At 47.7% G+C, this 14331-nt stretch overlaps 1 protein-coding gene across 10 annotated transcripts in view; it reads left to right on the top strand.

The window, feature by feature from the left end:
* Window positions 1-14331, top strand: part of PPDPF (pancreatic progenitor cell differentiation and proliferation factor) — a 230667-nt gene that overhangs the window by 85177 nt on the left and 131159 nt on the right. For 7 of the 10 annotated variants that reach the window (XR_011025348.1, XR_011025341.1, XR_011025344.1 and 4 more), the window contains exon 2: window positions 3838-3939. Coding sequence is in view for 1 of the 10 variants with exons in the window: in XM_068263704.1 (XP_068119805.1) it covers window positions 3838-3939 (102 nt within the window). In the remaining 9 variants the exon portion in view is untranslated. The remainder of the gene's footprint in view (window positions 1-3837; window positions 3940-14331) is intronic. The other 3 variants (XR_011025342.1, XR_011025345.1, XR_011025347.1) reach the window with 1 other exon arrangement.

Below are 14331 nucleotides of genomic sequence, written 5' to 3'. Positions count from 1 at the left end.
CTGTTGAGGGTTTATGTGGAGCATTGAATGACAGACGTGCTGTTCAAAAATGGATAATGTTATTCCATTTAAGAGAACGCAGCTGCAGATTGGCAATGCAGGGTAATTACAGACCAGCAATTAAACCACTAATCACCACCCTGCAAAATCTGATTGCCCTTTTATAAATATGCGGCTATGGAAGTGCCAAGCAGGATTGCAAAACTGGGGAGCAAAGTGTTCTGTTCTTCTATCGTTTCAGATCGACACTTCTTTATTAGTAGGCCCCTTGCTTCATTTGCTATATGAAATCTGATTGGTTGACACTGGACAAATGCTCTACTCCAAAGCAAGGTGCACAACCAAGATAGGTGAGTCATTTAAATGTATAGGGTAGGAAGGGGGGCCATTAGACACCAGGGACCTGTATGGGGGGGTAGACACCAGGGAATTGTATAGGGGAGGGAAGGAGGCCATTAAACACCAGGGAACTGTACAGGGGAGAGGGCCCATTAGACACCAGGGAACTGTATAGGGGAGAGAGGGGACCACTAGACACCAGGAACATGTATAGGGTAAGGAGGGGGGCCATTGGACACCAGGGAACTGTATGGGGGGGATAGACACCAGGGAATTGTATAGGGGAGGGAAGGGGGCCATTAGACACCAGGGAACTTTATAGGGGAGAGAGGGGGCCACTAGACACCAGGAAAATGTATAGGGTAGGGAGGGGGCCATTAGACACTAGGGAACTGTATAGTGGAGGGATGGGAGCCACTGGACACCAGTAAACTGTATATGGGAGTGAGGCCACTAGACACCAGGGAACTGTATGGGGAGAGAGGGGAGCCACTAGATTCCAGGGAACTGTATGGGGAGCAGGGGAGGCTACTAGACACCAGAATACTTTTTTTTTTGGGGGGGGGGGGTAGACACCAAGGAACTGTATAGGGGAGAGGGCCCATTAGACAGCAGGGAACTGTATAGGGGAGGGAGGGGCTTCCACTAAACACCAAGAAAATGTATAGGGAAGAGGGGGAAAGTAGAGTGAAATGGACAACTAGACAGCAGGGAACTCTGTATAGTGAGAGGAGGGGGCCACTAGCCACAAACTTAGACTCACTTTAAGATAAAGTACATCTTTTGTCTTCACCTGGCAGAACTCATAGTGCTGTAAATATTTGGCTTACTTTGATCTCTCTCTCCAAGCACAAAACCTAGAAATTGAAAGCAGACGTCCTCTGTTATTATCTCACACTGCCCCCTGGTGACAAGTGGCCATAAATGCACATTACAGAAGTACTAATTAGTAGCAAGGAAATATAACAAAGAAGAAAAAAAATGTGCTAAAATAAATTGGCCTGGAGCACTTGCAAGCCTCTAAATAAATTGGCTGCTAAAGGGTTAAAGATCTGGTATTCCGCAGTATAGGTGACACCTAGCGTTTGTATGCATCTTTAGTTTGTGTTTTCTGCGCACCTGTCTTGATAATTTGCCCCCTCTGTGTGAAGTATCTATTAATAAACAGAAGCAGGTACTGGAGACGAAGCCTGTGTCGCCCCCCAGAGGATGGGACCTTGTGTCACCGCCACGCAGCTTGCACAGGTCAGCAATAGTCCCCCGCAGGACAGCTGCAGACGTGTAGGACGCCCGGCAGGCAAGCTCGCTGTCACATCGGTTCACAGTGCAGGAGAGTGCGTACGTTACGCCTCCCAGCAATGTCACTGAAAGCCAACCGAAAGTGACATATCCCCCCGATCTGCAGATCCCAACCAGCCACATGGAACCAGGAGACACTAGCTAGACCTTGTCAGGCTGGCCTACCTTGCATCGGCACCCTCTAGCCCTGGATACATGTGCATGAGGAGCTAACACAGTCTATGTTGTGTCAGTTGCCTAATATGTTGTGCCATGACATTACAGCTGCGCCTTCGCTGACATCCTATACCGCCAGATCCCTGGAAATGACAGGCCTGGGACTTATGATGGCTCCAAACTACAGCTCACAGCTGCAGCATGTCCATTGATTAGCATTAGGCCATCCGTGGGGTTTCTCTGCCAAGAGTGCTGTAAGGCCGGCAACATCACTTCAGCAATGCGTGGGCTACTGGACCCACACTCCTGCCTTCCAGGCCTTAAAGTGAACCCGAGATGAGAGGGACATGGAGGCTGCCATATTTATTTCCTGTAAAGTGAACCCGAGGTGAGAGTGATATGGAGGCTGTCATATTTATTTCCTTTTAAGCAATACCAGTTACCTGGCTGTCTTGCTGATCCTCTGCCCCTAATACTTTTAGCCATAGCCTCTGAACAAGCATGCAGATCAGGTACTCTGACGGAAGTGTGACTGGATTAAGCTGCATGCTTGCTTCAGGTGTGTGATTCAGACACTACTGCAGCCAAATAGATTAGCAGGGCTGCCAGGCAACTGGTATGGTTTAAAAGGAAATAAATATGGCCGCCGCCATATTACTCACACCTCAGTTTCGCATTAAGGCAATGCACATTGTCCAGCTGTCCTGCTGATCCTCTGCCTCTAATATGTTTAGCCATAGACCCTGAGCAAGCATGCGGCAGATCAAGTGCTCTGACTGAAGTGTGACTGGATTAGCTGCATGCTTGTTTCAGGTGTGTGATTCAAATCAGTGTCTGACTGGTAGCTGGAGAAGCTGAGGACTTGCTGGCCAAGCAGTAGTAATCAGGTGTTGCTGTTCGCAGTGAAGACTTACTGCTGGTTTCTATTGGGAGTGATAACACAGAGTTTCTGCAGCTTGGCCAGCAGGTGGACTTCCTCAGCTTTTCCACCTCCCAGTCCGACACGGATTCAAATACTACTGATGCCAGGATGATCAGCAGAACTGCCAGGGAACTGCCAGGTTTAAATTAACATAAATATGTCAGCCTCCATATCACTCACTTCAGGTGTCTTGTAAAGTGAATAAATCTGGTCGACGTCCTCCATATGAAGTGACTTGCCCGCTTATTTACTGTGTTACTGTTACACCTTACTACCTAATGGGGGCACCCTACTACCTAACGGGGCATGTTACTACCTAATGGGGGCAAATTACTACCTATGGTGGCACCTTACTACCTATACTGGGCGCCCTAATAATTACCTATATTGGGGACATCTTTATATCTTATCTTCATCATATCTTCATAATTACCTATACTGGGGGCCCCTTACTTCTTATACTGGGGGCCCCTTCCTATACTGGGGCCCCTTACTACCTATACTGGGGGCCCCTTACTACCTATACAGGGGGCATCTTCCTATCTCTTGAGGGACATTACTACCAATACCAAGGACACCTTACTACCTATATTGGTGGACACCTTTGGCTACCTATGGGTAAGGCTGGATTTTTACTTTTTGTGCCCCTAGGCTGAGTGTGTTGTGGCTTCGCTTTCATGTGCAGCAGCGCCCCTCCCATTCCATGTTCAGCCCCCTTCCATGTGAATCATCCATGCACTGCAGTCCTTCTGCTTCATGAGCAGCTGCTTTGGGCATCAGTTTCCCTTTGTTATGTGTTTCTCCCCTTTTCAGTCTCCTCTTTCATGTGTAACAACCCCTCTTTCATGATCAGGTGCCCCCTAGAGCTGCAGCGCCCCAGGCCAGGGCCTATGTTGTCTTTCCAGAAATCTAGCTATGGGTGGAGGCTACCAATACTTGGGGGCACCTTTGGCTACTGGTGGCTACCTATACTGGGGAGGCATCTTTGGCAATCTTTACTGGGGGGGGGGGGGGGGGGTTGGGGGGACAACTACCTATTGTTTTATCTGGAGGCATATGATTACTTGATGGTTTTTTGAATGCATGTGCAAGTAATCTAATCTCTATAACTGATCTCTCAGCAGCACTAAAGACGGCAGCAACAAGCTCTCCAACAAGCCAACCCCAGCCAACCAGACAACTGCAAGCTCTTCGGCCAGCAAGAAGCCATTCACCGACACCGGGTGAGTCAGTGAGTCTGTCCTTTAGGCCTCATTCACACTGGAGCATTTTACTAGCGATTTTAGCTTGTCTGTAAATCGCTAGCGCTTGGAAAAGCGCTCTGGCAATGGTAGTGTTCACACTGTGCGATCACCAGTGATTAGTGGTTTGCTGAAATCTCAAACATGGTGCATGCAGCATTTTTGGAGTGATTTTGGAGCGATTGCATTTCAATGTTATAGAATCACAGAATGCAATCACTCCAAAATCACTTTCCTGTACAGTGACAAAATCACTTTGCAAAACACTACAGATGTTTTCTAGCATTTTGCCATTCCCAGTGTGAATGGGGTCTTAGAGAAGTTCACAATCTAATCTCTTGACATATTATGTATTCATATAGCACTTGTATCTTCTTTGGCACTGTAGAGAGCGTATAGTCATGTTACTGCCCTGAGAGGGTGAATTCCGTAAAAAAAACAATCCGTTTCTTAAATTACCTAACTTTATTAAAGAGAACCCGAGGCGAGGTTCTTACATCGCAATCCGCATACAGAGGCTGGGTCTGTCTATAGAGCCCAGCCTCTGTTGCTAGTTAGTTTCCTCCAAAGACCCCCCTGCGCGGTGTCAGACCCCATAAAACACAGCCGCGCTGTGCGGGCTGTGTTTACCTCACGAATGTCAGTCTCGGCTGCTCCCCCGCCTCCTGAATCGCTCCGGTCCCCGCCCGCGTCCCTTCCCTCCAATCAGCGGGGAGGGAAGGGACGTGGGCGGGGACCGGAGCGATTCAGGAGCCGGGGAAGAGCGGAGACTGACATTAGTGAGCTAAACACAGCTGGCTGCGACACGATGCGTGTTGCCAGTGCGGCTGTGTTCTATGGGGTCTCATAGCACGCAGGGGGGGCTTTGGAGGATACTAACTAGCAACAGAGGCTGGGCTCTATAGACAGACCCAGCCTCTGTATATGGATTGCGATGTAAGAACCCCGCCTCGGGTTCTCTTTAAAGAGGAGCTGTTAGGTATAAGGTCTCAGAGAAAATAAACACATATATCAGTAGCTAAAGATTGGCTGTACTTACATTACATATGCATTTCACTGTTAGGGTTGCCAGGTGTCCGGTTTTACACCGGACAGTCCGGTTTTTGTGCGCTGTGTCCGGTGCAAAAAGGCATGCTAAACCGGACAATTAAGTTGTCCGGTTTAGAGCCCCCCCCCCCCCCCCCCGCAGCGCAGGAGGAGAACAGTGCAGCAGAGAGAGAGCTGGGAGCAGCGGTGGAGAAGGGGGGCAATCCCCCCCCCCCCTTCCCTCACCTTAGGGTGCTCTCTCTCCCCCGCTGTCTCCTCCAGGATGATGTGCAGGCTGGCGAGTGGCTGCAGGCGGAACTTACCTCGGTGTCGCTCCAGCGCCGGAAGTTCGGGTCCCGCAGCCGCTGAGATTCGACTCAAAAAAGATCCGGATCAAAGATCCGAATCATTCATGAGCCGGACAACACTAATCAGTCTGAATAGTGTTGTCCGGCTCATGAATGATTCGAATCTTTGATCCGGATCTTTTTTGAGTCGAATCTCAGCGGCTGCGGGACCCGAACTTCCGGCGCCTGCGACACAGAGGTAAGTTCCGCCCGCAGCCACCCGCCAGCCTGCACATCATATTGGAGGAGACAGCGGGGGAGAGAGAGCACCCTAAGGTGAGGGAAGGGGGGGGAGATTGCCCCCCCTTCTCCACCGCTGCTCCCAGCTCTCTCTCTGCTGCACTGTTCTCCTCCTGCAGGGGGGGGGGGCGGGGGGCACCTGGCTACCTAACCTATTCTGGGCACATCTAGCCCCTGGCTACCTATTCCGGGCACATATACCCCCTGGCTACCTATTCTGGGCACATATAGCCCCTGGCTACCTATTCCGGGCACATATAGCCCCTGGCTACCTATTCCGGGCACATATAGCCCCTGGCTACCTATTCCGGGCACATATAGCCCCTGGCTACCTATTCCGGGCACATATAGCCCCTGGCTACCTATTCTGGGCACATATAGCCCCTGGCTACCTATTCTGGGCACATATAGCCCCTGGCTACCTATTCTGGGCACATATAGCTCCTGGCTACCTATTCTGGGCACATATAGCCCCTGGCTAACTATTCTGGGCACATATAGCTCCTGGCTACCTATTCTGGGCACATATACCCCCTGGCTACCTATTCTGGGCACATATACCCCCTGGCTACATATACTGGGACATATATACCCCTGCCTACGTATACTGGGACATATATACCCCCTGGCTACATATACTGGGCACATATATCCCTGGCTACATATACTGGGAACACTGGCTGTTTGTCATTATGTGCATTTAGTGGTGAAAAGCTGTCTCTTTTGTGCATTTACTGGTGAAAAGCTGTCTCTTATTATGTGCATTTACTGGCGAAAAGGTGTCTCTTATAATGTGCATTTACTGTTGAAAAGCTGTCTCTTATGTGCAGTTACTGGTGAAAAACTGTCTCTTATGTGCACTGGACCAGTACTACTGGTGAGGACAGTTAGTGACATGGCTATGTACTCTGTAATGTGCTGCAGAAGATGTCAGTGCGATATAAATACTATAATTTTTTTTTTTTAAAAAGCCCATTGCTTAGAGCCACTCTACATAAAAGTGTGCTTCTGACTCCGCCCCTAACTCCACCCCTAACTCCACCCCCTGTCCGGTTTTCTCCATCAGCCGACCTGGCAACCCTATTCACTGTCCACGTTTGGATTTCACAGAATTTGTATATAGTATACGCAGAGATAGATGCTCCTGACAGCTCATGGCAGGCTCCATGTTTTTCTGTCAAATGTGTCGTCATGTCCTGCCTGCTTCCTGATCACAGATAAGCTCGTACTTGAACAACACAGTGTGCAGTGAATATTAATGAGCCATGTGGCTAGGAACAATAGCTGACTCCTGCAGTGTACTCTGCCCGGAGATTTATCAGTGCTACGGGCTGGACTGATTACAAGCTGCTGTAACGTCTCATTAGCAGCCGAGGGGAGGGCCCCAGAATGCTTTGCAGTATAGTATGCGGCTTGCGTCCTCTTGGGTTTTAACAGCCTTACTGATAAGCACACATCAAAGGTAACTGAGATTTTTATCTTCACTAATGGCTTTTGGGCTTCCTTCTAAACTGTTTAACACAGGAGAATAGAGGTTTAAATTAGCTTCTGCAGCCTGACAGTTACTCTTTAACAAAAATGGCAAACAACAGCACTTTCTGCAGAAATGTGAAATCCGTTAGGATGTTGCGGTATCGGTAATCAGCATTTGCAGTAATCGAAATTCGTCAGAATTGAAAATCGACATTTCCGACCATCCCTACTTCTCAATGTTTGGGGACCATGATCTCACCACGAATATTTTTGGTAAATTTGAAATATCTCTGTTAGATTAAAATACTATGTGGCGCATAAAACTGAAGGTGCTTTTTTTTTTTTTTGAGAAAGTGTCCAATACTTAATACAGTAAGGCCAGGTTCACATTAGCCTAAAAAACGGAATGTAGAAGTGAACAGAGGCGCCAGTAGAATAAAAATAGCAAAAACTTTTAATATTAGGAGAGGCAGTGGTGGACTTAATTAATTAAAATACACACATTTTATTTGGCCATTTGTCCCGGTTATTGCAACTTTAAAATTATATCCCTAGTATAATGCATGGTGACAATATTTTATTTGGAAATAAAGGTGCATTTTTTTCAGTTTTGCATCCACACTAATTTTTGTTACCTGGACCATCTGCCCGCAGGATCGCCCGCACAGCACAGCAAACTGCAAGGACATGACTAGCGTGTTCCCGCGGCTGTAGCAGCTACCGCTGCGGACATGAAGCTCACATCCACGCGACATAACTGGTTAATTGCTGCCATAATGCCTGGTACACACCATGCAATTTCATGACACAAAGACGGGTCGCATTGATTATTTCTGACTGGTCCGATCTTATTTCCGATCATTTTTTCTGATTGATTTTGTATAGAAGTGATTGGAAAAAAAACTCTTCATATGCTTCAGGGGGAAATGTTCCCAGTGTCAGCTGTTACTGAGATAGGGGTGATCTCTCTCAAAATTCGCCAACGTACCCCAGCAGGTGTGAAGATTGCTCCTCCCAGAGGAATGAATGGGTCATTGCAGTAATCCGCAAATCTGCAGGGTGCAAAGGGAGGGATACATTTCACTTTCTGCTCTGTGAAGACTTCTCAGCAAGTGAGAAAGAAAGAGGAAAATTGGGGTGATTTAAGGCTACTTGCACACCAAGACGTTGCGTTAGGTGCTACGTTAAGGTCGCATAACGTGCACCTAACGCAAGGCCTGGTGCTTTTCGATGTGGACGTCAGAGTGAGCCGCGTTGTGCAGCTCACTCTGGCATGCGTACTCTTGGACGCATGCGGCATCACGTGGTCCCGCCGGCCAATCGCCACACAGAGCGGCCGCACCAGGAAGTAAACACTGCACGTCACAACGTGCAGTGGATATTAATTAGCCATGTGCCTGGCCGCTCTCCGCTCCTCCCCAACATGACTGAGCATGTGCAAACAGTGTAACGCGGCTTAAGCCGCTGTAACGCCGTAGCATGCTGCACTTTCTGGAGAACGTGCAGCGTTACATGTAACGCAACGTGGGCAGTGTGAACAGCCCACTTGTGTTACATTGCTGTGAGTTGGGGAACATTACAGGCTGCACTAACGTGCGCCTGTAATGTCCCTGTGTGTAAGCAGCCTAAAGGAAACCTGAGGCGGCCCAAACAAAAAAAGTTAGACGAAATATTTACCTAAGATGATGGAAGCCCCTGGATCCTCAGAGACTTCACATGTCCTCCTCATCCCCACCACCACTGGCCGAGACCCTCTTTTATTTCTCGGCCAAACTCACATGGGAGATTGGAAGCCTCTGGATGATAATGATGGGTGAACATCACAATTTCGTGTTTGTGAACCCGTTTGCGAGCGTTACCACCAGGGCCGGATTTACCATAAGGCACTCTAGGCATGTGCCTACAGGCGCCTGATGATGGAAAGGCAGCTCACTCCCCCTCCACTAGTGCCAGCCTCCCTATGCAGAGTCCTGAGCAGAGTGTAAATGGGATTAACTCTCCTGAACAGCGGAACTTTGCTGGAAACTGTTCTGCCATCCATACTGGATGATCCTGAAGCTTCTCTCTACCTAGGTAAGTATGTTATTTTTCTTTTTGGGGGGAGCGCCTTGGGTTCATTTTAAGCATCCAGCTGTACATTGTTATTTTGGACTTCTTAAAAGGAATTAGGGGCGTAACAATAGACCCTGCAAGGGATGCAGCCGCAGGGGGGGCCCAGAAGCCGCAGAGGGCCCCGTGGGGGAGAAACTTATTTTCCCTGTCCTGAGAGACTGACAACTAAGGTCACGGAGTGAAAAGCCTTCTATTCTCTGCACAATTGTTCTAATGACTGCATCTGCTCAGCCACTGATAAGGAATCATACATAGATTTTTAGACAGTCCCTATTCAGTGTGCAGCAGGGTCTTGTGTACAGAGCCCTGCCCCACCCTCTCTACCCCTCCCCAAGTGCTGTGTACTGTAGTGATCCTAGAGGAGTCTGCACTCTGCAGAGCCATTTCTGCTCCATCAGAGATGGACAGAGTAATAAGTGGAGGCTGGGAGCACACTCGTCTGTCAGTTTTCTGTATGTGCTTTTTGCACATCATGGGCCAGATTTACTAAACCGTGATAACTCAAATATCACACCTTATCAAAGATATCACACCTTATCAAAGTTAACACACCTTATCAGCGTAGCATAACGAGCGCTACCAACCCGCAGGGGTTCAGGGCAAGACGTGTGCCATTGCCAATTAGCAGGCATAAATTCGTAGCGCTCGCTATGCTACTCTAATAAGGCATGTTAACTTTGATAAGGTGTGATATCTTTGATAAAGTGTGATATTTAAGTTATCACTGTTTCGTTAATCAAGCCCCATGTGTATCTGTATGTGTGAAAACATGCACTATTTATCACAGAAGCTAATGTAATTAGAGAAAATGCATGCAGTGCTTCACTGCTGTCCAGTGTTGCCAACTCATCCCTTTAATTACTGACACTTCTAAGTTATACAGTTTCAGGGGCTATTTTCAACATAATCAGTGCCTTAACTTCATCTACCTAGCCACAAAACCTGTATAATTCATATGTGTCAGTAATTAAAGGGATGAGTTGGCAACACTGCTGCTGTCTGTTTTTATCTGCATGGGGAAAACACATTCAAGTGTGCACTAGCCAAATGAATAACATTGGTTCTCATTTTACCTGTGCACAAAGTTGAGGGGGGGAGGGGCAAAGTTTCACAGGCGGGCCCAGTGATTTCTAGTTACACACCCCTGAAAGGAAACAATATCACATTTGCAGGCTGAAGGCAAAATATATAAAATTAATGACTTTTGAAGTCACTGATGGTCACTGAGATACTATTAGTTCTAATTTGTAGATAAAGTGTTTGCAACTTGGCTATGGGTCATTGAAATTCACTTCCTGTGATTGAATGCTAAGAAATGTGCATGAAATTATCAGCCAAGCCAGCAACTCATTGACTGTCTTTAGGGAACAGATTCTGTATGTTGTCCAAATGTTAGTACAAAGGTGGAGTAACCCTTTAAATAAGTCTGCCAGTTCTATTATATCTATTTGGAGAGACAAGTTTCCGATGTGAACGGATTGAAAATAGGGGAAATGAAGACAAGCGTTTTCCTACAGATGACAATGCTTTTGACCACAAGAGGGTGCTGCTATACTATGATAAATAATAAGAGGAGTAATAATCATTTTTTTGGTTGTTTTCAGGTGTGTAAATTAAAGAGGATCTGTAATGAAAAAAAACCCCTCTGGTGAATACTTACTTCGGGAGGGGGAAGCCTCCAACGGCATCCCCCATCCTCCGGTGGCCCAACAATCCAGTGCTGTCCGCCCAAAACCTACCGCAATCCTGGACAGGGCCACTAGCGGCTCGTTCGGGTAAGGAAGAAATAACCAAACCTGACTGTATACGCTCTACTGCACACGCACGAGTCTTTTGTGCCTGTACAGTAGAGCGAATACGATTAGGCTGTGCCATTTCCGCCTAGGTGAATGAAGAGCCGCTACTGGGGGGGGGGGGGGGGGGGGTCGGTGATAGCCAGAGCTGGATTCCTGCTGTCTACAGAGGTCGGGGAAGCTTTATTGGGACCCTGAGGCTTCCCCCTCCCGAGGTAAGTATCACCTAGAGCAGTGGTCCTCAAACTAAGGCCCCCCGAGGCTTTTACACTGGCCCTCAAAACACAAAATTTATAGCTTCTAGATACGACCCACTGCACCTTTAAATATCCGCGGCCCACATATAGAATAGCAGTGCTGGCACCACCCGTCCACTGCTGTAGAAGCCAGCGAGCAGTCATTCCCTGGCTTCCAATTCTGCATCAGGTGATACTGCTGTCCAACCGGAAGATAGGTTGTCACCTGAGTATGTTTCAGTGTCTGGTACACAAAGATGTTCGTCGGGCACCGCATGACTGAATGGCTGCTGCTGGCTGGTAGTTCTCCTCTGGGCATGATTGGATGGGGGGGGGGGGGGTTAATCAATACCTTGATTTAATGTAATGTTTTTCAAGATCATTTTCTGTATGTTCCCGCCCCCTAGCAGTCTGACATATGTTGACCCGGCCCTTGACCAAGAAAGTTTGTGGTGGATCCCTGACCTAGAGGGGTTTTTTATTTACAGAGTCTCTTTAAGGTACCACTATAATTGAAGGTCCCTTGCACACTCCCCATGATACTCTTCCCCACCACAAAGGACATTCAAGTCTGCGGAGACTTGCACAGTTCAAAGGTTGCGACACTGCGCAACAAAAGTATCGAAATCTCCGCAATGCCGTCTAGGGTGCCAGGACGTCTGTGCCTATAGGCTCCTGTGATGTAAATCTGCAGACACAGACTCAGCACCTTCTCTTCAGATGCTCAATCAAGCTCAATGACAGACCTAAGGCTGCAGCGCATTACCGCATGAACTGCACGGATCATGCATTCATGCAAGTCAATGACAGGAATGCGGTATACATGTGTTGCCCGACAGGAATCCCAGTGACGTTCTTCCTGCCCAGCAGGGAGTATATCATTAACCAGGGGGAAGGCCTATGCTTATGACTCCGTCACAGCACCAGGGTCATATGTATTGGAGGTATAACAACATAATTACCTTAAACTGCAGTATAGTAAAACCACCAGAAGATGTCACTGTGTGTAAAACATGATGGTAATCTTTATGGTATTGTAATTTCCTGTATTTATTCTGTGTTCCTCTCTGTTCTAAGTAAGCTGCACTTCCTGATGTTGGTGTATGATTGATCTCTGCATGTTTTCTCCAGTAAAGAGTTCTAACTTGGTATACTGGTTGCCTATCTGCATGTACAGACCACTCTGCTCCAACAATATAAGGATTCATTTCTGCAGTGCATGCACACATCCAGTATAAGACCAGCCTCAATGGTAGACATTCTCCTGTACCCACAGCAGAGAAATGAAAATCCCTCATAAACGTTATGTCCCAAAACTCCTCAGAAATGACGCTTTCACTGCGTGATATATCTTCATCTGGCAGCAGGACAGCTGAAGGGAACAAGGTATCCCACTTTTTACTTCATCCCTCCCATCCAGTAAGACCACTAACAGACAGAGAAGGATTATCCACCAGGCAACCTAGGCTTGGGGCCTAGTGGGCAGAGTTGGGACAAGGTCCTCCATCACTTAAGGCTGAGACACCAAAGTGCCCCCTCCGCCCCTCTCACCCCAGCCGTCACACACTGATTGCTATCAGACTAAGAGGCGCCCCAGGGCCCCCAATCCCCTCCAACAGCTTAATCTCTAGTTATCAGGCTTGCAGTCACTGCCATGTATCCCCTTTTCTTATTTCTCTCTGCTTCAAAAACAATAGCAGAATGATAGTTGAGTGAGTTGTGCGTCCCTCCTACACTGTGCCCTGAGGCTGGTCCCTCTCTCGCCTCTGCCTTGGCCCAGCCCTGCTAGTGGGTGTCAAGGGGCCCACCTGCTTTGACCTCTTTCCACTTCATCTTACCAAAAGGACCACAAGGGGGCCCCAAATCTACTACCTTGGCCAGGGCCCTGTTACATCTTAAAGAGACTCTGTAACAAAATTTTCATCCTTATTTCTTCTATCCTATAAGTTCCTATACCTGTTCTAATGTGCTCTCTCTAACTGCAGCCTTTCCTACTTGCACAGTGGCTGTATTATCTCTGTTATATGATCTAATCTTCTCTCCTCTGTAAGCTCTGTCGGGCTGAGGCTGGAATGTGTGGAATGTGTGCTGTGCTGCTTGTGATTGGCTAGAAGCTATACACACCCTCTCCAGGCCCCCTGCAGGCTCTGTGTGACTCACACACTCAGCTCTTCTCAGCATATCACTTGCTATGTCTTTTGTTTGTAAACACTGCATAAAAATGGCAATTACAAGCCAGGATTGCAGCAGGGAGAGGCAGAAACAGCACAGAGGGGCCCAGGAGAACATAATGAATAGAATGGTATGCTTTTTATTGTAAGAATTTTAGAATACAGATTCTCTTTAATCCATCTCTGCTAACAGACGTTCCTGCTCAAAAGAAAGTACCAGGTCAGCGGTTTGTTAGGCAATAGATGGCTTGTCAGATGGTAGAGGTCAAGTGAAGGGGGGAGAACTAGAAAGACTACGCTAGCAGTGCAGTGACACTACTCTGAAGTCATCAATAATCTTCAGCGTGTAACTTGAATCCAAATAAAACCGCATCACTAGTCTTCCCAAACACGATATATTTTATCCCCCCACGTGACAAGCCGCTCCACATGGGAAGGTGGTAAGAACTATCTGACTCAGGGGGCATTAGTGAATGATGTGGACTGACTTCATGGTAGTCTTTCAGTAAGTTTCACAGACCTCTGAGACTTTACTTTACAGTTACTGACATGTTTTGGACCAGTCTATCTCCTAATGGGGGATGTTTCCTTAAAATATGTTTTTAAATCACTCCCTGACAAGGATCTCTACAAAGACCTCGGACGTCCAGCCTGGACGTCCAGCCTACTTGTCTTTTCCTCTCTTTGTTCCCCATGATCTTCATAATCACTCCTTGAAAAATGTGACTTTCAGCTAAAGTCAAATTTTCAGACAGTAAGAGGCAGGCCTAACCCTAGCCTCCTCCCATTTCCTGTGCATAGCCCCTAATCTCCTCCCATCTCTTGTGCCTAAAGACCCATACACATGTCGGATTTTTGCGACCGACCCGTCGTTTGAACGTTCCGTCATTCCGTCGTTCGCACGTCAAATCCGACGTGTGTACAGACTATCGTTCAGGTAATAAGACTGCCGGGCGGATCGCTGAAAACCAGTCTT

This window comes from Hyperolius riggenbachi, chromosome 12 (genome assembly GCF_040937935.1).
Source record: "Hyperolius riggenbachi isolate aHypRig1 chromosome 12, aHypRig1.pri, whole genome shotgun sequence".
NCBI classification, from domain to species: Eukaryota; Metazoa; Chordata; class Amphibia; order Anura; family Hyperoliidae; genus Hyperolius; species Hyperolius riggenbachi.
This window is presented reverse-complemented; position numbering and strand designations above follow the sequence as displayed.